Source organism: Marmota monax, unplaced genomic scaffold, assembly GCF_021218885.2.
Source record: "Marmota monax isolate L192 unplaced genomic scaffold, Marmota_monax_Labrador192_F-V1.1 WCK01_AAM20220418_F8-fsc00060, whole genome shotgun sequence".
Classification (NCBI taxonomy): Eukaryota; Metazoa; Chordata; class Mammalia; order Rodentia; family Sciuridae; genus Marmota; species Marmota monax.
Window position 1 is genome coordinate 9071151 of NW_026692826.1, and position 21670 is coordinate 9092820.

Sequence of the window (21670 nt, forward strand, 5' to 3'; positions counted from 1 at the left end):
CCCAGCCCAGCCCAGTTGTTAATAAAAAGTGGTTCACCTTCCCCTGGAGCCTGCTCTGCAGACGGTGAGCAGATCCCAGCCTCTGTGGTCCTCCTGCTCTGAGCGCTCCAGGCTGTTTAGCACAGGGAGGGCTCCACAGTGTGGGTCTTAGGGACTTTGTGTTTGCAGAAGGCAGCTGCAGGTGAGAGCTGGCTTTGCTGTTGGCTGTGGCTCCAGGGCAGGCTCCTGGCCGATGCGACCGTGCCTCACAGGTGTTGGCAGAGGGTTTTGTTGTTTTTCTCCATAATTGGGGTGTAGCTTTTTGAGCTTTGGTTGCCATCTTGGGATGCTCATGGCACCCATTGAAGGATGAGTGGGAAGTTGAGGACGGAGCCTGGGTGCCACCAGTGCCCGCGTACCACTTGCCTGTGCCTGCGTGCTTGTGCTCACCAGTAGCGCTGTACCAGCCTCTGCGTGCTCTCATAGGTCGGGCAATCCCTCTGAGACCATCCTGCTTGCCAGGAGGAGAAGGCATCTGCTGTGTCCAAGAAAGGCCTGACATTACCGATTCTGTCCCAGACAGCTTCGTTCTCCTAGCACCGACTGCAAGGGAAAGCATCTAAAAGTTCTGTTATCTTTTGCTAGAGAAACTTAAGAAAGAGTCAGCTAATGTTGAAGGACTGCATGAGGGTTCCTCTGACTCCCGTGTTTCAGAGCAGGAGGCACTGAGGTGAGGAGCCTGAGCGGAACAGCCGTGGGAGTCAGTTTCTCCTGCTGCGCTGTGGACCAGCTGCTACTCAGTGGGTCCTGTCTGGTGGCTTTCTCCAGTGGTCCCTCTTCCCGGGAGTCCTCACCTGAGTTTTCTCTCTACGGTGGCAGCAGTGACTGGGCTGTGGGTCTCATTTTCACTCTTCCTTTTACTCACGTTTTTTAGTACTACAGTAGGCAGCAGAGCATCCTCACCTTAGATATACAGAAACTAAGAAGAACCTTCTCAAAAAATTGGGTGAAAGGCTCTGCCTTTCCTCTGTGAACTTCAGGACCAGCGCCCTTCCTGCCTGCTTTGCACTGACCTCTTTCTCTTGCCCACCTCGCAGAGCTTAATCCTACGAGTGGGAGCCTGCCTTCCACAACACCAATGTCACCATCAGCCATCTCCACTCAGAACTTGGTCATGTCTTCGTCAGGCGTGGGGGGCGATGCCAGCGTCACGCTGACCCTGGCGGACACTCAGGGCGTGCTGTCAGGAGGCCTGGACACGGTTACACTGAATATCACCTCTCAGGTGAGCATCATGGGGGAGGTGGGGACCTTTTCAGAGGGTGACTGTGGAACTTCATGAACTTGCTCTTTCCCAAATGTATAATGTTTCTGAATGTTTTCTTTCAAAATTAAAATTTGGCCAAATAAAGTAATTATGTTAGACCCAAAATGGGGGGAAAATTCAGGCAACACAGGAAAGCATAAAAAATAAATTTAAAAAAGTCTTTAATCAATACCTAAGTGGAATTATGGTGAACATTTTCATTTACTTGTCCTTCTAAATCTTTGTAGTCCCACATACAGATGCATATTTTAAAAATTTTTACAGAAATAGGGCCTATAATGTACTGTGTGGTGTAAACTCGTATCGTAGATGTCTTCTCCTATAATTTTAATACTGCAGAACCTGATAAGAGGCCTTACAGCATTCACTTTTGCAGGCAAGCCTTGCTGAGGGGTATTGTGCTGTTTGCAGGGGTACGGGGACGGGTAGAACCTTGGTGCCCTTATCACTGAGGTTCCTGGTGCATGGCTGGATCCAAGGCCTGTGCGTTTTCACAGGATGCTGGAAAACTGTCTGGCAGTACCTAAATCGTTACAGTTATTTACTGTCATAAAAATATAACCTGAAACTCAATAGGTGGTCATGAAAATTAGCAGTTTGTGATGGTGATGGAGAGACAGGTGATAGGAGTCAGTCTAGACTTGATCATTGGGGGTTTATGTCGGTCCTGGAATCTCATGTGCTCCTTGGGTTTGGTGTTTTAATGTGGTGCTGGGGTCACTCCACCACAAACCACAAGCCAGCCCTCCTCAGGTTTAGCGAGGAGATGGAAGAAGAGCTCCAAGAGGGGTCAGAAGTGAGGAATCTGTTTTGCGCAGTCGGAGGAAACTAGGGTCCCAGGGACTAAGAGGAAGCAACAACTAAGCATGTAATTATTATAAATGTTTGTAAGTTTTGAGAGTCTCAGATACTTATTATATGTTAATATTTTTGTTTCTTTTTATAGTTCATGAAAGAAAATGGTTTTAAAAGCAATAGCACTCTTAAGTAATTTACTTAAATAATATTCTTATGTAATTTTGTCCATCAGGCAAAGTTGAATCTGTAATAGCAAAACATTTGGAAAAAAATTTTTATAAATCCATAGTTAACCCTAATTTAAAATATAGTTTTGTCATAGTTGAAAGACAGCGATGTGCAACATCCTTCAGTGTAGAGCAACCTTGTGGAGAAGCCCTAGAACGCTCCCGAGGCAAACGTGGGAAGGGAGACACTGGGCCGCGGGCTTCAGAGGAGCAGAAAGGTGCGCCAGACGTCTGCTCAGAGAGCGGAGGCGTTCAGCGCGTACTCTGAAGAGAAGTGTGTTATACATGAATTCTTCTCAGTTTATATAACTCTGTTATTCCAGGCAGTTGTTGGGTACAAAACATCTGGAGCTCAATTGTTCAGGCATGTAATTATGATTTTTTGAGTCCTGGTTAAGTATCAGACTTTGGCCTTGGAGTGCGTTGGAAGTGGGACAGTCCCATGAAGACCTGTGTGTGGAGAGGGGCCTTTCTCTCAGTGTAGTGCTGGCCTTGGCTGCCCCTGCTGCCGGGAGCTTCCAGAACTTCCACCTCTCTCCACTTTCTCCTCCTCCACCTCACTCCTGGGGCCCTCTCTGGTGCTGACCCCTGTGATGTCTCTATGGAGGCGGTATTTATTTAGGACCGTTGAGGGCAGTAAAGTTATATGTGCTGCTGAGAAGAATGTTTCTGATGAAGTTTTAGTACCTATAATTAGTGAACTAGATTGACTCTCAGGGGCCTGGTGGTGATCTGGGAAACTTGCTGTCACGTCAAGCGTTGATCACTCGTGTCAACTCTTGGTCATTTCTCAGTATTCCCCAGCTGGGTTCACCACTGGCATTCCTGGGTCTCGCCAGCCCCTAGTGGGTTCGGTGGCCTCCTCTGGCTCAGGTGCAGCAGCCAGGCTGTCCAGCACCAAGCCTCCCTGCAACTATTGTGGGCGCAGGTATTGGGCTTGCATGCGCCTGTGGGAAGTTCCTGTGCATGTGGGGAGCACAGAGTCCTGTCGTTTCTCCCTAAGTAGAGACTAAGTATAGAAAAGAAATAAGTAGAGTGTAAGTAACAGTATCCACCAACAGGACTTTTGGGTGATACCATCTAAGTGGGTTCACGTGAGACATGTGGGTTCTCAAGTGTAGAATTTACCGGACTCTAGATTTTTTATTTGGGGCATTTGTGTTAAAAATAGTTACTATTTGCAATTAAAACACAAATAAGCAGCCAGTAAATGACATTGTGTTTCTTTGTAAAAGCTTCTGTTTTTAGGGGATTGTGGGCTCTCCAGCATTGCAGTAACTAGGAGTGGGGGCCTCTGTGCCCTTTCCTCCTCCTCCCCGCATGGTGGTATCTTGGAAAGATAGCAAAATGCAGGCACGTGCTGCAGCCTGGTGTCATCACCACGGAGTGGGGCAGATGGTCCACTCCGGACCCCTCGTGCTGCCCTTTTATAGCTACTCACCCTTCTTTATCCCTGACTACTGCTAATGTGTGTTTTATGTCTACGATTTTGTCATTACAATCCAAAAGGAATCATGACTTTTCCCCTGTGAATGCTGGATGCCTCAGCTTCAGGCTGGGAGTATTTCAGTTTATGACCCAACAGTGATTCCAGTGTACCCCAGAACTTCTGCCCAGCAGGTTTTCATTTTTTATCTTGCCTTTGATTAAAGAACCTGAATTAACAAGTCCAGTTTGACACCATTTTTCAAATACGATAGGCAGGTGGTAGCTGCAGTGAGCCACAGATACCAAGGGAAGTGTCATTGCTGTGGGCCGTGTGAGAGCAGCACTGCTCAGCGCGTGCCCCTGCAGGGCGGTGAACACAGGACTTAGTCCATGCCCACGTACCAGCCAGACTGACTGTGGAGATAGCCCAGATGCCTCCGTCGGCTTTGTAAAAAGACACCTGTGGGAAAGGACCCCAATCCATTTAGGAAGCTTCTCTTTCTGGAATCACTGAAGAGCCTTTGCAGGAGTCGGTCTGTTCTGGTACCTGCCGTAGGCAGTGTCTTTCCTGTGAGAAGAGAAGCTGGTCTTCCACAGATGGAGTATTTAAACGCCAGCTGAGGCCGGCTCTCTTCCCCTTGCACTTTCCCCACTTCCTGTCACCGCTGCTGAGAGGCTCAGCTACTGAACACAGGGAGCAAGCACTTACCTGAGTGGCAGGAGCCAGAGACCTCCCTGGGTGCTTTACCACCTCGGCCTGTTAAAATTCATAGATGTATAGAGGGAGTTTATTTATTTATTTATTTTTGGACTAGGAATTGACCCAGAGGCAATTAACCATCCAGCGACATCAAAGCCTTTTTTTTTTTTTTTTTTTAATCAGAACAGGGTGTCGCTGAGTTACTTAGACCCTCCCTAAGATGCTGAAGCTTGCGATGAACTTGTGATACTCCTGCCTCAGTTCCCAAGCTGCTAGCAATATGGGCATGCACCCATGGCGTCTAGACTGAGATTGATGTCAGACATTCAGGCTGTCCTGGGTTACTGTGTCAGTCAGACATGTGCAGTGTGTGAGGACATTCAGGCTGCCCTGGGTTACTGTGTCAGTCAGACATGTGCAGTGTGTGAGGACATTCAGGCTGCCCTGGGTTACTGTGTCAGTCAGACATGTGCAGTGTGTGAGGACATTCAGGCTGCCCTGGGTTACTGTGTCAGTCAGACATGTGCAGTGTGAGGACATTCAGGCTGTCCTGAGTTACTGTGTCAGTCAGACATGTGCAGTGTGTGAGGACATTCAGGCTGTCCTGGGTTACTGTGTCAGTCAGACATGTGCAGTGTGTGAGGACATTCAGGCTGTCCTGAGTTACTGTGTCAGTCAGACATGTGCAGTGTGTGAGGACATTCAGGCTCCCTGGGTTACTGTGTCAGTCAGACATGTGCAGTGTGAGGACATTCAGGCTGTCCTGAGTTACTGTGTCAGTCAGACATGTGCAGTGTGTGAGGACATTCAGGCTGCCCTGGGTTACTGTGTCAGTCAGACATGTGCAGTGTGTGAGGACATTCAGGCTGCCCTGGGTTACTGTGTCAGTCAGACATGTGCAGTGTGTGAGGACATTCAGGCTCCCTGGGTTACTGTGTCAGTCAGACATGTGCAGTGTGTGAGGACATTCAGGCTGCCCTGAGTTACTATGTCAGTCAGACATGTGCAGTGTGTGAGGACATTCAGGCTGCCCTGGGTTACTGTGTCAGTCAGACATGTGCAGTGTGTGAGGATATTCAGGCTGCCCTGAGTTACTGTGTCAGTCAGACATGTGCAGTGTGTGAGGACATTCAGGCTGTCCTGAGTTACTGTGTCAGTCAGACATGTGCAGTGTGTGAGGACATTCAGGCTGCCCTGGGTTACTGTGTCAGTCAGACATGTGCAGTGTGTGAGGACATTCAGGCTGCCCTGGGTTACTGTGTCAGTCAGACATGTGCAGTGTGTGAGGACATTCAGGCTGCCCTGGGTTACTGTGTCAGTCAGACATGTGCAGTGTGAGGACATTCAGGCTGTCCTGAGTTACTGTGTCAGTCAGACATGTGCAGTGTGTGAGGACATTCAGGCTGTCCTGGGTTACTGTGTCAGTCAGACATGTGCAGTGTGTGAGGACATTCAGGCTGTCCTGAGTTACTGTGTCAGTCAGACATGTGCAGTGTGTGAGGACATTCAGGCTCCCTGGGTTACTGTGTCAGTCAGACATGTGCAGTGTGAGGACATTCAGGCTGTCCTGAGTTACTGTGTCAGTCAGACATGTGCAGTGTGTGAGGACATTCAGGCTGCCCTGGGTTACTGTGTCAGTCAGGCATGTGCAGTGTGTGAGGACATTCAGGCTGCCCTGGGTTACTGTGTCAGTCATACATGTGCAGTGTGTGAGGACATTCAGGCTGCCCTGGGTTACTGTGTCAGTCAGACATGTGCAGTGTGTGAGGACATTCAGGCTGCCCTGGGTTACTGTGTCAGTCAGACATGTGCAGTGTGTGAGGACATTCAGGCTGCCCTGGGTTACTGTGTCAGTCAGACATGTGCAGTGTGTGAGGATATTCAGGCTGCCCTGGGTTACTGTGTCAGTCAGACATGTGCAGTGTGTGAGGACATTCAGGCTCCCTGGGTTACTGTGTCAGTCAGACATGTGCAGTGTGTGAGGATATTCAGGCTGCCCTGGGTTACTGTGTCAGTCAGACATGTGCAGTGTGTGAGGACATTCAGGCTCCCTGGGTTACTGTGTCAGTCAGGCATGTGCAGTGTGTGAGGACATTCAGGCTGTCCTGGGTTACTGTGTCAGTCATACATGTGCAGTGTGTGAGGACATTCAGGCTGCCCTGGGTTACTGTGTCAGTCAGACATGTGCAGTGTGTGAGGACATTCAGGCTGTCCTGAGTTACTGTGTCAGTCAGACATGTGCAGTGTGAGGACATTCAGGCTGCCCTGGGTTACTGTGTCAGTCAGACATGGTCAGTGTGTGAGGACATTCAGGCTGCCCTGGGTTACTGTGTCAGTCAGACATGTGCAGTGTGTGAGGACATTCAGGCTGCCCTGGGTTACTGTGTCAGTCAGACATGTGCAGTGTGTGAGGACATTCAGGCTGCCCTGGGTTACTGTGTCAGTCAGACATGTGCAGTGTGAGGACATTCAGGCTGTCCTGAGTTACTGTGTCAGTCAGACATGTGCAGTGTGTGAGGACATTCAGGCTGTCCTGGGTTACTGTGTCAGTCAGACATGTGCAGTGTGTGAGGACATTCAGGCTGTCCTGAGTTACTGAGTCAGTCAGACATGTGCAGTGTGTGAGGACATTCAGGCTCCCTGGGTTACTGTGTCAGTCAGACATGTGCAGTGTGAGGACATTCAGGCTGTCCTGAGTTACTGTGTCAATCAGACATGTGCAGTGTGTGAGGACATTCAGGCTGCCCTGGGTTACTGTGTCAGTCAGACATGTGCAGTGTGTGAGGATATTCAGGCTGCCCTGGGTTACTGTGTCAGTCAGACATGTGCAGTGTGTGAGGACATTCAGGCTGCCCTGGGTTACTATGTCAGTCAGACATGTGCAGTGTGTGAGGACATTCAGGCTCCCTGGGTTACTGTGTCAGTCAGACATGTGCAGTGTGTGAGGACATTCAGGCTGCCCTGAGTTACTATGTCAGTCAGACATGTGCAGTGTGTGAGGACATTCAGGCTGCCCTGGGTTACTGTGTCAGTCAGACATGTGCAGTGTGTGAGGACATTCAGGCTGTCCTGGGTTACTGTGTCAGTCAGACATGTGCAGTGTGTGAGGACATTCAGGCTGTCCTGAGTTACTGTGTCAGTCAGACATGTGCAGTGTGTGAGGACATTCAGGCTGCCCTGGGTTACTGTGTCAGTCAGACATGTGCAGTGTGTGAGGACATTCAGGCTGCCCTGGGTTACTGTGTCAGTCAGACATGTGCAGTGTGAGGACATTCAGGCTGCCCTGGGTTACTGTGTCAGTCAGACATGTGCAGTGTGTGAGGACATTCAGGCTGTCCTGGGTTACTGTGTCAGTCAGACATGTGCAGTGTGTGAGGACATTCAGGCTGTCCTGAGTTACTGAGTCAGTCAGACATGTGCAGTGTGTGAGGACATTCAGGCTCCCTGGGTTACTGTGTCAGTCAGACATGTGCAGTGTGAGGACATTCAGGCTGTCCTGAGTTACTGTGTCAATCAGACATGTGCAGTGTGTGAGGACATTCAGGCTGCCCTGGGTTACTGTGTCAGTCAGACATGTGCAGTGTGTGAGGATATTCAGGCTGCCCTGGGTTACTGTGTCAGTCAGACATGTGCAGTGTGTGAGGACATTCAGGCTGCCCTGGGTTACTATGTCAGTCAGACATGTGCAGTGTGTGAGGACATTCAGGCTCCCTGGGTTACTGTGTCAGTCAGACATGTGCAGTGTGTGAGGACATTCAGGCTGCCCTGAGTTACTATGTCAGACAGACATGTGCAGTGTGTGAGGACATTCAGGCTGCCCTGGGTTACTGTGTCAGTCAGACATGTGCAGTGTGTGAGGACATTCAGGCTGTCCTGGGTTACTGTGTCAGTCAGACATGTGCAGTGTGTGAGGACATTCAGGCTGTCCTGAGTTACTGTGTCAGTGAGACATGTGCAGTGTGTGAGGACATTCAGGCTGCCCTGGGTTACTGTGTCAGTCAGACATGTGCAGTGTGTGAGGACATTCAGGCTGCCCTGGGTTACTGTGTCAGTCAGACATGTGCAGTGTGTGAGGACATTCAGGCTGCCCTGGATTACTGTGTCAGTCAGACATGTGCAGTGTGAGGACATTCAGGGTGTCCTGAGTTACTGTGTCAGTCAGACATGTGCAGTGTGTGAGGACATTCAGGCTGTCCTGGGTTACTGTGTCAGTCAGACATGTGCAGTGTGTGAGGACATTCAGGCTGTCCTGAGTTACTGTGTCAGTCAGACATGTGCAGTGTGTGAGGACATTCAGGCTCCCTGGGTTACTGTGTCAGTCAGACATGTGCAGTGTGAGGACATTCAGGCTGTCCTGAGTTACTGTGTCAGTCAGACATGTGCAGTGTGTGAGGACATTCAGGCTGCCCTGGGTTACTGTGTCAGTCAGGCATGTGCAGTGTGTGAGGACATTCAGGCTGCCCTGGGTTACTGTGTCAGTCATACATGTGCAGTGTGTGAGGACATTCAGGCTGCCCTGGGTTACTGTGTCAGTCAGACATGTGCAGTGTGTGAGGACATTCAGGCTGCCCTGGGTTACTGTGTCAGTCAGACATGTGCAGTGTGTGAGGACATTCAGGCTGCCCTGGGTTACTGTGTCAGTCAGACATGTGCAGTGTGTGAGGATATTCAGGCTGCCCTGGGTTACTGTGTCAGTCAGACATGTGCAGTGTGTGAGGACATTCAGGCTCCCTGGGTTACTGTGTCAGTCAGACATGTGCAGTGTGTGAGGATATTCAGGCTGCCCTGGGTTACTGTGTCAGTCAGACATGTGCAGTGTGTGAGGACATTCAGGCTCCCTGGGTTACTGTGTCAGTCAGGCATGTGCAGTGTGTGAGGACATTCAGGCTGTCCTGGGTTACTGTGTCAGTCAGACATGTGCAGTGTGTGAGGACATTCAGGCTGCCCTGGGTTACTGTGTCAGTCAGACATGTGCAGTGTGTGAGGACATTCAGGCTGCCCTGGGTTACTGTGTCAGTCAGACATATGCAGTGTGTGAGGACATTCTGGCTGTCCTGGGTTACTGTGTCAGTCAGACATGTGCAGTGTGTGAGGACATTCAGGCTGTCCTGAGTTACTGTGTCAGTCAGACATGTGCAGTGTGTGAGGACATTCAGGCTGTCCTGAGTTACTGTGTCAGTCAGACATGTGCAGTGTGTGAGGACATTCAGGCTGCCCTGGGTTACTGTGTCAGTCAGACATGTGCAGTGTGTGAGGACATTCAGGCTGTCCTGAGTTACTGTGTCAGTCAGACATGTGCAGTGTGAGGACATTCAGGCTGCCCTGGGTTACTGTGTCAGTCAGACATGGTCAGTGTGTGAGGACATTCAGGCTGCCCTGGGTTACTGTGTCAGTCAGACATGTGCAGTGTGTGAGGACATTCAGGCTGTCCTGGGTTACTGTGTCAGTCAGACATGTGCAGTGTGTGAGGACATTCAGGCTGCCCTTTGTTACTATGTCAGTCAGACATGTGCAGTGTGTGAGGACATTCAGGCTGCCCTGGGTTACTGTGTCAGTCAGACATGTGCAGTGTGAGGACATTCAGGCTCCCTGGGTTACTGTGTCAGTCAGACATGTGCAGTGTGTGAGGACATTCAGGCTGTCCTGGGTTACTATGTCAGTCAGACATGTGCAGTGTGTGAGGACATTCAGGCTGTCCTGAGTTACTATGTCAGTCAGACATGTGCAGTGTGTGAGGACATTCAGGCTCCCTGGGTTACTGTGTCAGTCAGACATGTGCAGTGTGTGAGGACATTCAGGCTGTCCTGAGTTACTGTGTCAGTCAGACATGGTCAGTGTGTGAGGACATTCAGGCTGCCCTGGGTTACTGTGTCAGTCAGACATGTGCAGTGTGTGAGGACATTCAGGCTGCCCTGGGTTACTGTGTCAGTCAGACATGTGCAGTGTGTGAGGACATTCAGGCTGCCCTGGGTTACTGTGTCAGTCAGGCATGTGCAGTGTGTGAGGACATTCAGGCTGCCCTGGGTTACTGTGTCAGTCAGACATGTGCAGTGTGTGAGGACATTCAGGCTGCCCTGGGTTACTGTGTCAGTCAGACATGTGCAGTGTGTGAGGACATTCAGGCTGCCCTGGGTTACTGTGTCAGTCAGACATGTGCAGTGTGAGGACATTCAGGCTGTCCTGAGTTACTGTGTCAGTCAGACATGTGCAGTGTGTGAGGACATTCAGGCTGTCCTGGGTTACTGTGTCAGTCAGACATGTGCAGTGTGTGAGGACATTCAGGCTGTCCTGAGTTACTGTGTCAGTCAGACATGTGCAGTGTGTGAGGACATTCAGGCTCCCTGGGTTACTGTGTCAGTCAGACATGTGCAGTGTGAGGACATTCAGGCTGTCCTGAGTTACTGTGTCAATCAGACATGTGCAGTGTGTGAGGACATTCAGGCTGCCCTGGGTTACTGTGTCAGTCAGACATGTGCAGTGTGTGAGGATATTCAGGCTGCCCTGGGTTACTGTGTCAGTCAGACATGTGCAGTGTGTGAGGACATTCAGGCTGCCCTGGGTTACTGTGTCAGTCAGGCATGTGCAGTGTGTGAGGACATTCAGGCTGCCCTGGGTTACTGTGTCAGTCAGACATGTGCAGTGTGAGGACATTCAGGCTGTCCTGAGTTACTGTGTCAGTCAGACATGTGCAGTGTGTGAGGACATTCAGGCTGTCCTGGGTTACTGTGTCAGTCAGACATGTGCAGTGTGTGAGGACATTCAGGCTGTCCTGAGTTACTGTGTCAGTCAGACATGTGCAGTGTGTGAGGACATTCAGGCTCCCTGGGTTACTGTGTCAGTCAGACATGTGCAGTGTGAGGACATTCAGGCTGTCCTGAGTTACTGTGTCAGTCAGACATGTGCAGTGTGTGAGGACATTCAGGCTGCCCTGGGTTACTGTGTCAGTCAGACATGTGCAGTGTGTGAGGACATTCAGGCTGCCCTGGGTTACTGTGTCAGTCAGACATGTGCAGTGTGTGAGGACATTCAGGCTGTCCTGGGTTACTGTGTCAGTCAGACATGTGCAGTGTGTGAGGACATTCAGGCTGTCCTGAGTTACTGTGTCAGTCAGACATGTGCAGTGTGTGAGGACATTCAGGCTGTCCTGAGTTACTGTGTCAGTCTTACATGGTCAGTGTGTGAGGACATTCAGGCTGCCCTGGGTTACTGTGTCAGTCAGACATGTGCAGTGTGTGAGGACATTCAGGCTGTCCTGAGTTACTGTGTCAGTCAGACATGTGCAGTGTGAGGACATTCAGGCTGCCCTGGGTTACTGTGTCAGTCAGACATGGTCAGTGTGTGAGGACATTCAGGCTGCCCTGGGTTACTGTGTCAGTCAGACATGTGCAGTGTGTGAGGACATTCAGGCTGTCCTGGGTTACTGTGTCAGTCAGACATGTGCAGTGTGTGAGGACATTCAGGCTGCCCTGGGTTACTATGTCAGTCAGACATGTGCAGTGTGTGAGGACATTCAGGCTGCCCTGAGTTACTGTGTCAGTCAGACATGTGCAGTGTGTGAGGACATTCAGGCTGCCCTGGGTTACTGTGTCAGTCAGACATGTGCAGTGTGTGAGGACATTCAGGCTGCCCTGGGTTACTGTGTCAGTCAGACATGTGCAGTGTGTGAGGACATTCAGGCTGCCCTGGGTTACTGTGTCAGTCAGACATATACAGTGTGAGGACATTCAGGCTGCCCTGGGTTACTGTGTCAGTCAGACATGTGCAGTGTGTGAGGACATTCAGGCTGCCCTAGGTTACTGTGTCAGTCAGACATGTGCAGTGTGAGGACATTCAGGCTGCCCTGAGTTACTGTGTCAGTCAGACATGTGCAGTGTGTGAGGACATTCAGGCTGCCCTGAGTTACTGTGTCAGTCAGACATGTGCAGTGTGTGAGGATATTCAGGCTGCCCTGAGTTACTGTGTCAGTCAGACATGTGCAGTGTGTGAGGACATTCAGGCTGTCCTGAGTTACTGTGTCAGTCAGACATGTGCAGTGTGTGAGGACATTCAGGCTGTCCTGAGTTACTGTGTCAGTCAGACATGTGCAGTGTGTGAGGACATTCAGGCTCCCTGGGTTACTATGTCAGTCAGACATGGTCAGTGTGTGAGGACATTCAGGCTGCCCTGGGTTACTGTGTCAGTCAGACATGGTCAGTGTGTGAGGACATTCAGGCTGCCCTGAGTTACTGTGTCAGTCAGACATGTGCAGTGTGTGAGGACATTCAGGCTCCCTGGGTTACTGTGTCAGTCAGACATGTGCAGTGTGTGAGGACATTCAGGCTCCCTGGGTTACTGTGTCAGTCAGACATGTGCAGTGTGTGAGGACATTCAGTCTGTCCTGGGTTACTGTGTCAGTCAGACATGTGCAGTGTGTGAGGACATTCAGGCTGCCCTGGGTTACTGTGTCAGTCAGACATGTGCAGTGTGTGAGGACATTCAGGCTGCCCTGGGTTACTGTGTCAGTCAGACATGTGCAGTGTGTGAGGACATTCAGGCTGCCCTGGGTTACTGTGTCAGTCAGACATGTGCAGTGTGTGAGGACATTCAGGCTGCCCTGGGTTACTGTGTCAGTCAGACATGTGCAGTGTGTGAGGACATTCAGGCTGCCCTGGGTTACTGTGTCAGTCAGACATGTGCAGTGTGTGAGGACATTCAGGCTGTCCTGGGTTACTGTGTCAGTCAGACATGTGCAGTGTGTGAGGACATTCAGGCTGCCCTGGGTTACTGTGTCAGTCAGACATGTGCAGTGTGTGAGGACATTCAGGCTGCCCTGGGTTACTGTGTCAGTCAGACATGTGCAGTGTGTGAGGACATTCAGGCTGCCCTGGGTTACTGTGTCAGTCAGACATGTGCAGTGTGTGAGGATATTCAGGCTCCCTGGGTTACTGTGTCAGTCAGACATGTGCAGTGTGTGAGGACATTCAGGCTGCCCTGGGTTACTGTGTCAGTCAGACATGTGCAGTGTGTGAGGACATTCAGGCTGCCCTGAGTTACTATGTCAGTCAGACATGTGCAGTGTGTGAGGACATTCAGGCTGCCCTGGGTTACTGTGTCAGTCAGACATGTGCAGTGTGTGAGGATATTCAGGCTGCCCTGAGTTACTGTGTCAGTCAGACATGTGCAGTGTGAGGACATTCAGGCTGTCCTGAGTTACTGTGTCAGTCAGACATGTGCAGTGTGTGAGGACATTCAGGCTGCCCTGGGTTACTGTGTCAGTCAGACATGTGCAGTGTGTGAGGACATTCAGGCTGCCCTGGGTTACTGTGTCAGTCAGACATGTGCAGTGTGTGAGGACATTCAGGCTGCCCTGGGTTACTGTGTCAGTCAGACATGTGCAGTGTGTGAGGATATTCAGGCTCCCTGGGTTACTGTGTCAGTCAGACATGTGCAGTGTGTGAGGACATTCAGGCTGCCCTGGGTTACTGTGTCAGTCAGACATGTGCAGTGTGTGAGGACATTCAGGCTCCCTGGGTTACTATGTCAGTCAGGTATTTAGTGCTTGGGGCCATTCCAGCTGCTGTTGCCTGCTGTAGTGTTCTTCCCCACAACTATCTCTTTGTGATGGCTGTGTTATCTGGTGAGTCTTCTTTCCACAGTCTCATAGCTAAAGGTGCTGGTTTCACAGAGACTCAGCCATTTTGTGTACAATAGCAAAATTGAATCTTTTTCTTAAAACAAAGGAACATCCATTTTTTTGTGTAGGTTGTTAGTCAGTACTTAAATTGCAGTATTACTGGCATTCCACTGGGTCTACCCACTTATATAACGGACAGCTTTTGCCTAGCTGAATTCCACCGTGTCACCATGAAAAAGAATGCCCTGTGTCACCTGAGGTGACATGTGGGCCTGGGTCATCAAGCACTGGGAGAGGGGAATTCTAGGATTCTCAGGAGGAGGAAACAGGATGTCTCCCCTTGATCATTGCACATTCTGTTCTCACACTCCTGTGTCACACACTGTACCCCGTCAACTCATAGTTACGAAGATCTGGTTTAGAAGAAGAAATCTGCCCAGGTTCCAAAGACATAGGTGTCGGGATGCTCACTGCTCATCTGTGTGTAGTAGATCCTCTCGGCAACCAGTTGGGATGCCCCTCGACAGGGAGCAGCACACGTGGGCATCGTCACTGGTCTAGGTGGAGAACACTTCCCACCCCCCAGCATCCTGGTGCACTGTCCTTCGCGCCCTGCTCTCCCTGCCAGGCTCCCAGCCCTCTCCTAGCCCTCTCCCCTGGTAGCCATTGGCTCCTCCGTTTCTACCTGTTGATCACTTGTGGAATCCTAGGGCAGGCAGGCTTGTGTGGCGCTCTTCTTCAGTTTGCATGGTTTCCAGGTTCTTCCATGTTGCTCCGTGTCTTTTTACTGCCCGGTGACGTTCCGTTCTGTGGAGAGACCCCTGTGTTACGCTCCGTCACTGCCACAGCACACCTGGGAAAGGCACTCACAGAAGGCAGGTTTCTTTTGACTTTCAGGTCCCCGTGCTGGTGATGGACATTGTGGGCAGGGTGAAGCACAGCTGCTCACTGCATCCCAGCTGGGAAACAGAGTGAGGCGGAGGGGCAGCAGTGCCCACCACCTCCCAGGAGCCCATTTGCTTAAGAACCCCTCAGTGGGGAGAGAGGAGATCCCTGTGATCCAGCTGCTCCCTAAGCTCTACTTTGGAACGTTGCTGCACTGGGGACCAAGCCCTCATGCAGTCCATGAGCCTCTGGGGAACATTGTCACCCCAAACTGTCACCACCACATATATGCCTTTACGCGTCCGTGCGTTCCCCAGTTGGTGGCGTCTGCACTGTGTTCCCTCTTTGGCTGTCCCAGTGCTGCCGTGACCTCTGTCCACAGGAGTCCAGTGGACTAGGTTTCTTTCTTTGCGATGGCTGTGTTGTCTGGTGAGTCTTCTTTCCACAGTGGCTGCACCGTGAAAGGTCTTTTGAATTTCTGCTTGTTTGGTAGTGGTCTGAATGAGTAATAAAATAATACCAATTCTTCTAAAGTTAAAACAATTCTTTGCCAGGGTCAGCAGTTCCCGGCGCTACTCACGGATCCATCTCTCTCGGGCCAAGGTGGAGCGGGCTCACCGCAAGTCATACTGGTGAGCCACACCCCACAGTCTTCATCAGGCACATGTGAAGAGATTGCCTACCAGGTATGCGTGTCCTTTTATCCACATGCACGGACCTCGGGCTGGCCCATGTGGTTGGGCTGACCTTGAGGGGGCATGCGTCCGTGAGCCCCAGGTCTGTGTGCGAGTCACCTGGTGGAGGCCAGTTCTATCCTTGGGGCTGTTTGTAAGACTGGTTTGGCACCTCCAGCCTGGATGTGTCCTTGGGGACAAGCGGCCCTCTCCAGCCCGTCCTTGCAGCCTGCCCACTGCGGAGCTCAGGCAGCACTGGCTTGCCTTAGGGCTTGCAGGGGCTGTTTCTGCTCTGTCACTCCACTTTTCCTGAGAACTGGCGGCTGGTGAGTCTAGGGCTTCTTCCAGCAGGAGCCTCTGCTTTCGCACCTGGGCACCGGTCCCCTGCTCCCGCCTGAAGGCCCGTCGCCCTGTGTCCACATCGCTGCTTGTGGACATTTGCTGCCCATACTGAGGCTGGCCCTTCCTGGCGCTTGGCCTGTGTGACTGGTGCCCTCACCTCAAGCCTGTGCAGTGCCCAGCCCCCTGCCACGTTGCACTCGCGGGATCAGGAGTAAGGCGCAGGAAGGCTTTGGGTGGCGGCGATGCCCTGGTGGATCTGGAGCTCCCGTGCTCCGCACCGTGACCGAGAGCAGGAGTGAGGCTCTGGCATTGTGCCAGGCTGCTGGCCCTGAGCTCAGCTGGTCCAGGGGGAGTGTCTGGTAGGGAGTGAGGTTGTTGGAGACCTAGGGTCAGCAGATCGGTGCCGTGCCTCGGGTGCACGCGCTGGCCTTCAGCTCCACTCACCTGGCTCCTGCTGGGCAGCCCTGGGCCTTTGACAGCATGACCCAGAGGTCACTGGGTTCCCCTGCTGGCCTCTCCTCTTGAGGGCCAAGCACCTCGCGCCTCTGCCTTAGGCCTCCACTCCCAACACAGGCACATCCCACACATACGCCACACGTGCACACACCACACACACACCAGACATCACACACACATACACTCACCACACCCACACACACCACACACATACCAGACATCACACACACATACCACACACACCAGACATCACACACACATACACACACCACACACACACCAGACATCACACACATGTACACTCACCACACACACCAGACATCACACACACATACACTCACCACACACACACCAGACATCACACACACATACACTCACCACACCCACACACACCACACACACACCAGACATCACACACACGTACCACACACACCAGACATCACACACACGTACACTCACCACACCCACACCAGACATCACACACACATACACTCACCACACACACACCAGACATCACACACACATACACACACCATACCCACACACACCACACACACACCACACATCACACACATACCACACACACAAACCACACACATATATATCAGACACCACACACACATACCAGACACCACACCCTCCACACACACACACACACCACACCACACACATACCAGACACACATCACACACCACATACACATACCAGACACCACACACACATACTAGACACCACACACATACTAGACACTACACACACCCCACACACACACTAGACAACACACACACCAGACACACACCACACAAACATACCGGACACCACACACACATACCAGACACCACACACACATACCACACCCACACCACGCACACATACTGACACCATATACACACTAGACACCACACATACCCCACACACACACTAGACACCACACACACACAGACACCCCACACACACATACTAGACACCACACACAGACACCACACACCCCCCCACACACACTAGACACCACACACCACACATGTACAGTAGACACCATACACACACACCACACACACATACTAGACACCACACACACACCACACACACATACTAGACACCACACACGCACCACACACACGCACACTAGACACCACACACGCACCACACACACGCACACTAGACACCACACACACACCACACATACACCCCCCCCACACATACCCACACACACACCATGTGCCCACACACATTCCCCCCACAGATTGGAAGTGCATGAGGCCTGGCTCCAGGGGCATGTGTCTCTGTGACGTGGAGATCTCGTCACTTGCTGTGTCCTGTGTGTCCTTCCCCTCCTGGCAAAGGGGTTTCAGCAGGTGTCTCTCAAGCCCACTGCGCTGCCGGGGGCCCTGCACGCCCTGTGGAGTCGGTCAAGCTCTGCGGAGGTGCCTCCGAGGCCATCGGGCACCTGTGGCCCAAGGTGGAGTGAGGCCCTGGGGTGCTTGCGCCCTGGTGGCCTGCTGCCTGTTGGTGTGGGGCAGGGCTGGTGTGGAAGCTGTTTTTACAGTCAGTCTCTGTTTTCCCCAGTCCTGGGGCTTTACCCTGGGGCTTCCAGCCTCTTCTAGTTTTTATTCTGAGACAAGGTCTTTCTCAGTGACAAACCTGGCCTTGAACTGAGGTCCTCCTGCCTCAGCCTCCGGATGAGCTGGGGCCACAGGCCTGCGCCACTGCGCTGGCGGTTTCTCCTGAATGAAGTGGGTCAGGTGCTGGCGTCTCCCTCTACACGCCAGGCACTCCGCCTGCTCTGGGTTCTGTGCAGTGCTTGGCGCTCGGTGCCAATTCTGCCAACCACGTGGCGGGTTTTTATCTGCAGTTATAGAGTAGCAGCTTGGAGGTCATTTTTTACAGGAGTCTTTAGCTTCTGTGCAGGCTGTTTATTGGTTTCTTCACAGACAGGTAGACCACGCCTGGCTTGCCATGCATTTGCGGTGTCTCTGTTTGGCTCCCTCCTCCCTCCATCTGTTTTTTAATAGCACAAATTAACCACCTCAGAGCACCTTTGAGCCCTTTGCTGCTGTGGAGCATGTTTCTTTAATGAGGGTCCGTTTCCCTGTGTCCCGTGTCTGTAAACCAGCGTAGGTGAACCAGGACGGCGCACTGACAGCCCTTCGTCCCTGCCAGCTCCGTGTCTGTCGGGGTGTGGCAGTGGGCCTCCTCTGCACTCACTGGTCTTCACCCATGGAGGTGCCCGGGACCCCCCCGTTTGGGGGAAATGCCTTATTTCACCACAGGCTGGAAGCCTTCCTGAGGGCTGTCAGGCTGTCTGCTGAAGCAGTCGTGCTGCGAAGCCGTGAGGCTGGCCCGTGCCCAGGCCGCGGCTCTTCCTGCAGGCAGCGTGTCTGCCTGCCCGTGCCTTTGCCCAGGTGGGGTCCCGGGCTCCCTGCATCGCTCAGCCGGTCTTCACCTGCGCTGCGTCAGGTGCCTTACTGCTCGTCGCTAGGCTGAGGAAGGGGCTTGTGTGGTGGCTGCCTGGCCCAGGTGGCCAGAGAGGACGATGGGGCTGATCTGCCCTTGGCTGGGGATTCGAGTGTGCCAGGCAGCCGTGCGGAGGCAGGCGGGAGCTGGCTGTGGTGCACGGCCGCTGTGTGGTGTGGGTTGCTGGGTTGCCTTGCTTGTGTGTCTGGCAGTCACAGGCCCTGACTCCTGCAGGTGGCCGATGTCTCCGCCCTGGCCCCAGGCAGCCAGCCCGAGAAGGACAGCCTGGCGCACCAGTGCCTGGAGTGTACCCGCACCTTCTCCTCGGCCGCCGTGCTGGCGCACCACAGCAAGGAGGCGCACGGCCGGGAGCGCATCCACGGCTGCCGCATCTGCAGGAAGGCCTTCAAGCGCGCCACGCACCTCAAGGTACGTCCCTGGGACCGCACCTGTGGGCAGCACACACGGGTCCTACTGGCGGAAATAAGTGCGCTTCTCCCATTTTTCTCCAATGAGAAGGACAGTGACGTGAGTGTGCATGCCCGGGTGCTTAGTCCCAATAGGTGTTGTGCACAGAGAGCTGACTGTGTTCGTGTGCAGTTCAAGTCCGTCTCCGCCAGGCTGAGGAGGCGCTGGAATGCCCTCTTCCCTGTCGGGCTCAGGGCTGAGAAAAGCTGCCAGCGTGTGGCAGGAGTTGGAGCAGCCGGTGACTGTGCTGGGCAGGGCGTCCCGCTGGGCTTAGCAAGTGTGCGCCTGCTCACCAGCGGTGCCCTTCAGCACAGGTGAAGAGCTGCACGGCCACAGGGCCGGGTGGTGGGGTGAAGGGTGGACGTCCAAGGGAAGCCTTCGCAGGTGGGAGGCAAGAGGAGGGCTCTGGGGAGGGGCTTCTCACGAACCCCCTGGTGTTCCTCTCCGAGGGGCTGTGCAGGGTTCAGGTTAGGTTGGCTCTGCTGTGCTTGGTGTCCACGTCCTTGGTCACACCTCCCACGACGTGCATCCTTGCTGCAACCTGCCAGAACCCTGTCATCTCTGCCTAATCACAAGTAAAACATTAAGCGAATCCCAGTGAGGGACATCCTGACCCCTCAGCTGGAGGTCCTCAGACACAACGAGAGAATTGAGAGCCTATGACGGCCATGAGGAGCCTGAGCAGACATGGGGCAGAAAGTGGGCTTAGGGAAAGCTCGTTTCCGTGAGGCGACGGCTTGTCCACACTCTGGTTCCTGTGAGCCACACCCCAGTACTGATAGAGGATGGTATGGGGTGGTTTGGGGGGCGCTGCCCAGTTTTTCTGTGAGCCTAAAGTTGTCCTAAAAATCTCCTGGTAGTAAACTCGGCAGCGTGCACAGGGACGTGACCACAGCAGTGGTGCCTGGAGGGGGTGTGGCATGAGCGCAGAGGAGGTGGCCCGGTCTCGGGCTCCAGGGGCCTGTTTGCACTTGGTGCTGTGGTTGTGCTGCTGCGAAAGGGAGAAGGCAGAGGTCTCAGCTGCAGCGCCGGCTCCTTGCCGCCCGCATCTTCCTGAGGGTGGAATTGTGGAGGCAGGCACAGGCAGAACGGGGTCTGGTGTCCTCAGCCATCGCTGGCCTCTCAAGGGACTGGCTGCCTGTGACCTTCGCTGTGGCTCGATGGCTGCATGGATACTGCAGGTGGATCCCACCTGCAGCACGTCTCTGCCCAGTGGCCAGCAGCATGTGCTTTCCCAGGTCCCCTGACCTCGTGCACTGCCCAGCGTCCTGGAAAGCTGGGCCTCGCTGTGCTGGGTGGAGACGGGGCAGGGCAGTGAGAGGCACGTCACGTGCAGTCAGTCTTGACTCTGCCTGAGGGGTCTTTCCTGGGGACTCTTTATTGTTCTGGAGAAATCGGGCTCTGGCAGATGATTGCTGCTTCTGTGACAGTGGCTTTGAAGCCTTGCTTTGACCTGGTTTTTCTGGCTAACTCACCTGGCAGCTGAATGTCCTCACTCCTAAGATCCCTTCTAGATTCAGACTAACCCTCCCTTTTTAAAGAAGGGTTTTTTGAGAGCTAGAGCAATGTGGTTGCTGATGGCATCTGCTTGAGTGCCTCTGGGGACAGGCCTGCCCCAGAGTTGGGCTTGGATGCAGTCCCTGCTCACCCACTGCAGGCTGTCAGCCCCCTGGGTGTCTAAGAGCCGTCCTACCAGAGCAAGCTGACCCCCTCCTCATGCTGCAGCATGCTGTCCCCACCCCTGGGGGCAGGTCCCTCCACCTTCTGACGTAGGTGACAGCAGCTCAGTGTCATCTGTCAGAATCATGGCCAACATCTGTTCAACATAAATGGGCTGGAGATGAGAAGCCACGGACTCCCAGAGAAGACTCCAGGTAGAACCCCTTCTTGGGAAAGAAGAGGGTACTGACTAGAAGAAACCGGGCGGGCGCGAACTTAACAGCTGGCGCCCACTTCTCCAGGGGTCCACTTCACAGGGCTGTTGGGATCTCTCCTTTTAGATAGATGGATAGATCCTAACAGGCCCTGTAAGGAAGTGATGGGAATGAGGTGCTTTACCAAGCACTCAGTAGGAAGGTGCAGGAAGCAGGTGTCCCGTCCAATCTCTACCCATCCTGCCCCTGACCAGTCCAGCACTCGCGACCCCACAGGGAAAGCTGGACCTCTGCCCGTCAGAAGGAGGAAGCCCGTGCTGATGTCCTGCAGGCCCCCTCAAGCTGGGTGCTCTGCCACCACTAGGCCCCAGCAGCCCCTGCGCTCACCTCCTGGCCCTGGATGCAGGCCTCGCTCCCACCTCCCACTGTCAGCAGAGGAAGTGTG

At 53.1% G+C, this 21670-nt stretch overlaps 1 protein-coding gene across 8 annotated transcripts in view; it reads left to right on the forward strand.

Annotated features, from left to right (window-relative positions):
• Positions 1-21670, forward strand: part of Znf236 (zinc finger protein 236) — a 97953-nt gene that overhangs the window by 66395 nt on the left and 9888 nt on the right. For all 8 annotated transcript variants that reach the window (XR_006852460.2, XR_006852462.2, XR_006852463.2 and 5 more), the window contains 3 exons: positions 1077-1264; positions 15512-15643; positions 19118-19312. Coding sequence is in view for 5 of the 8 variants with exons in the window: in XM_046448595.2 (XP_046304551.1) it covers positions 1077-1264; positions 15512-15643; positions 19118-19312 (515 nt within the window). In the remaining 3 variants the exon portion in view is untranslated. The remainder of the gene's footprint in view (positions 1-1076; positions 1265-15511; positions 15644-19117; positions 19313-21670) is intronic.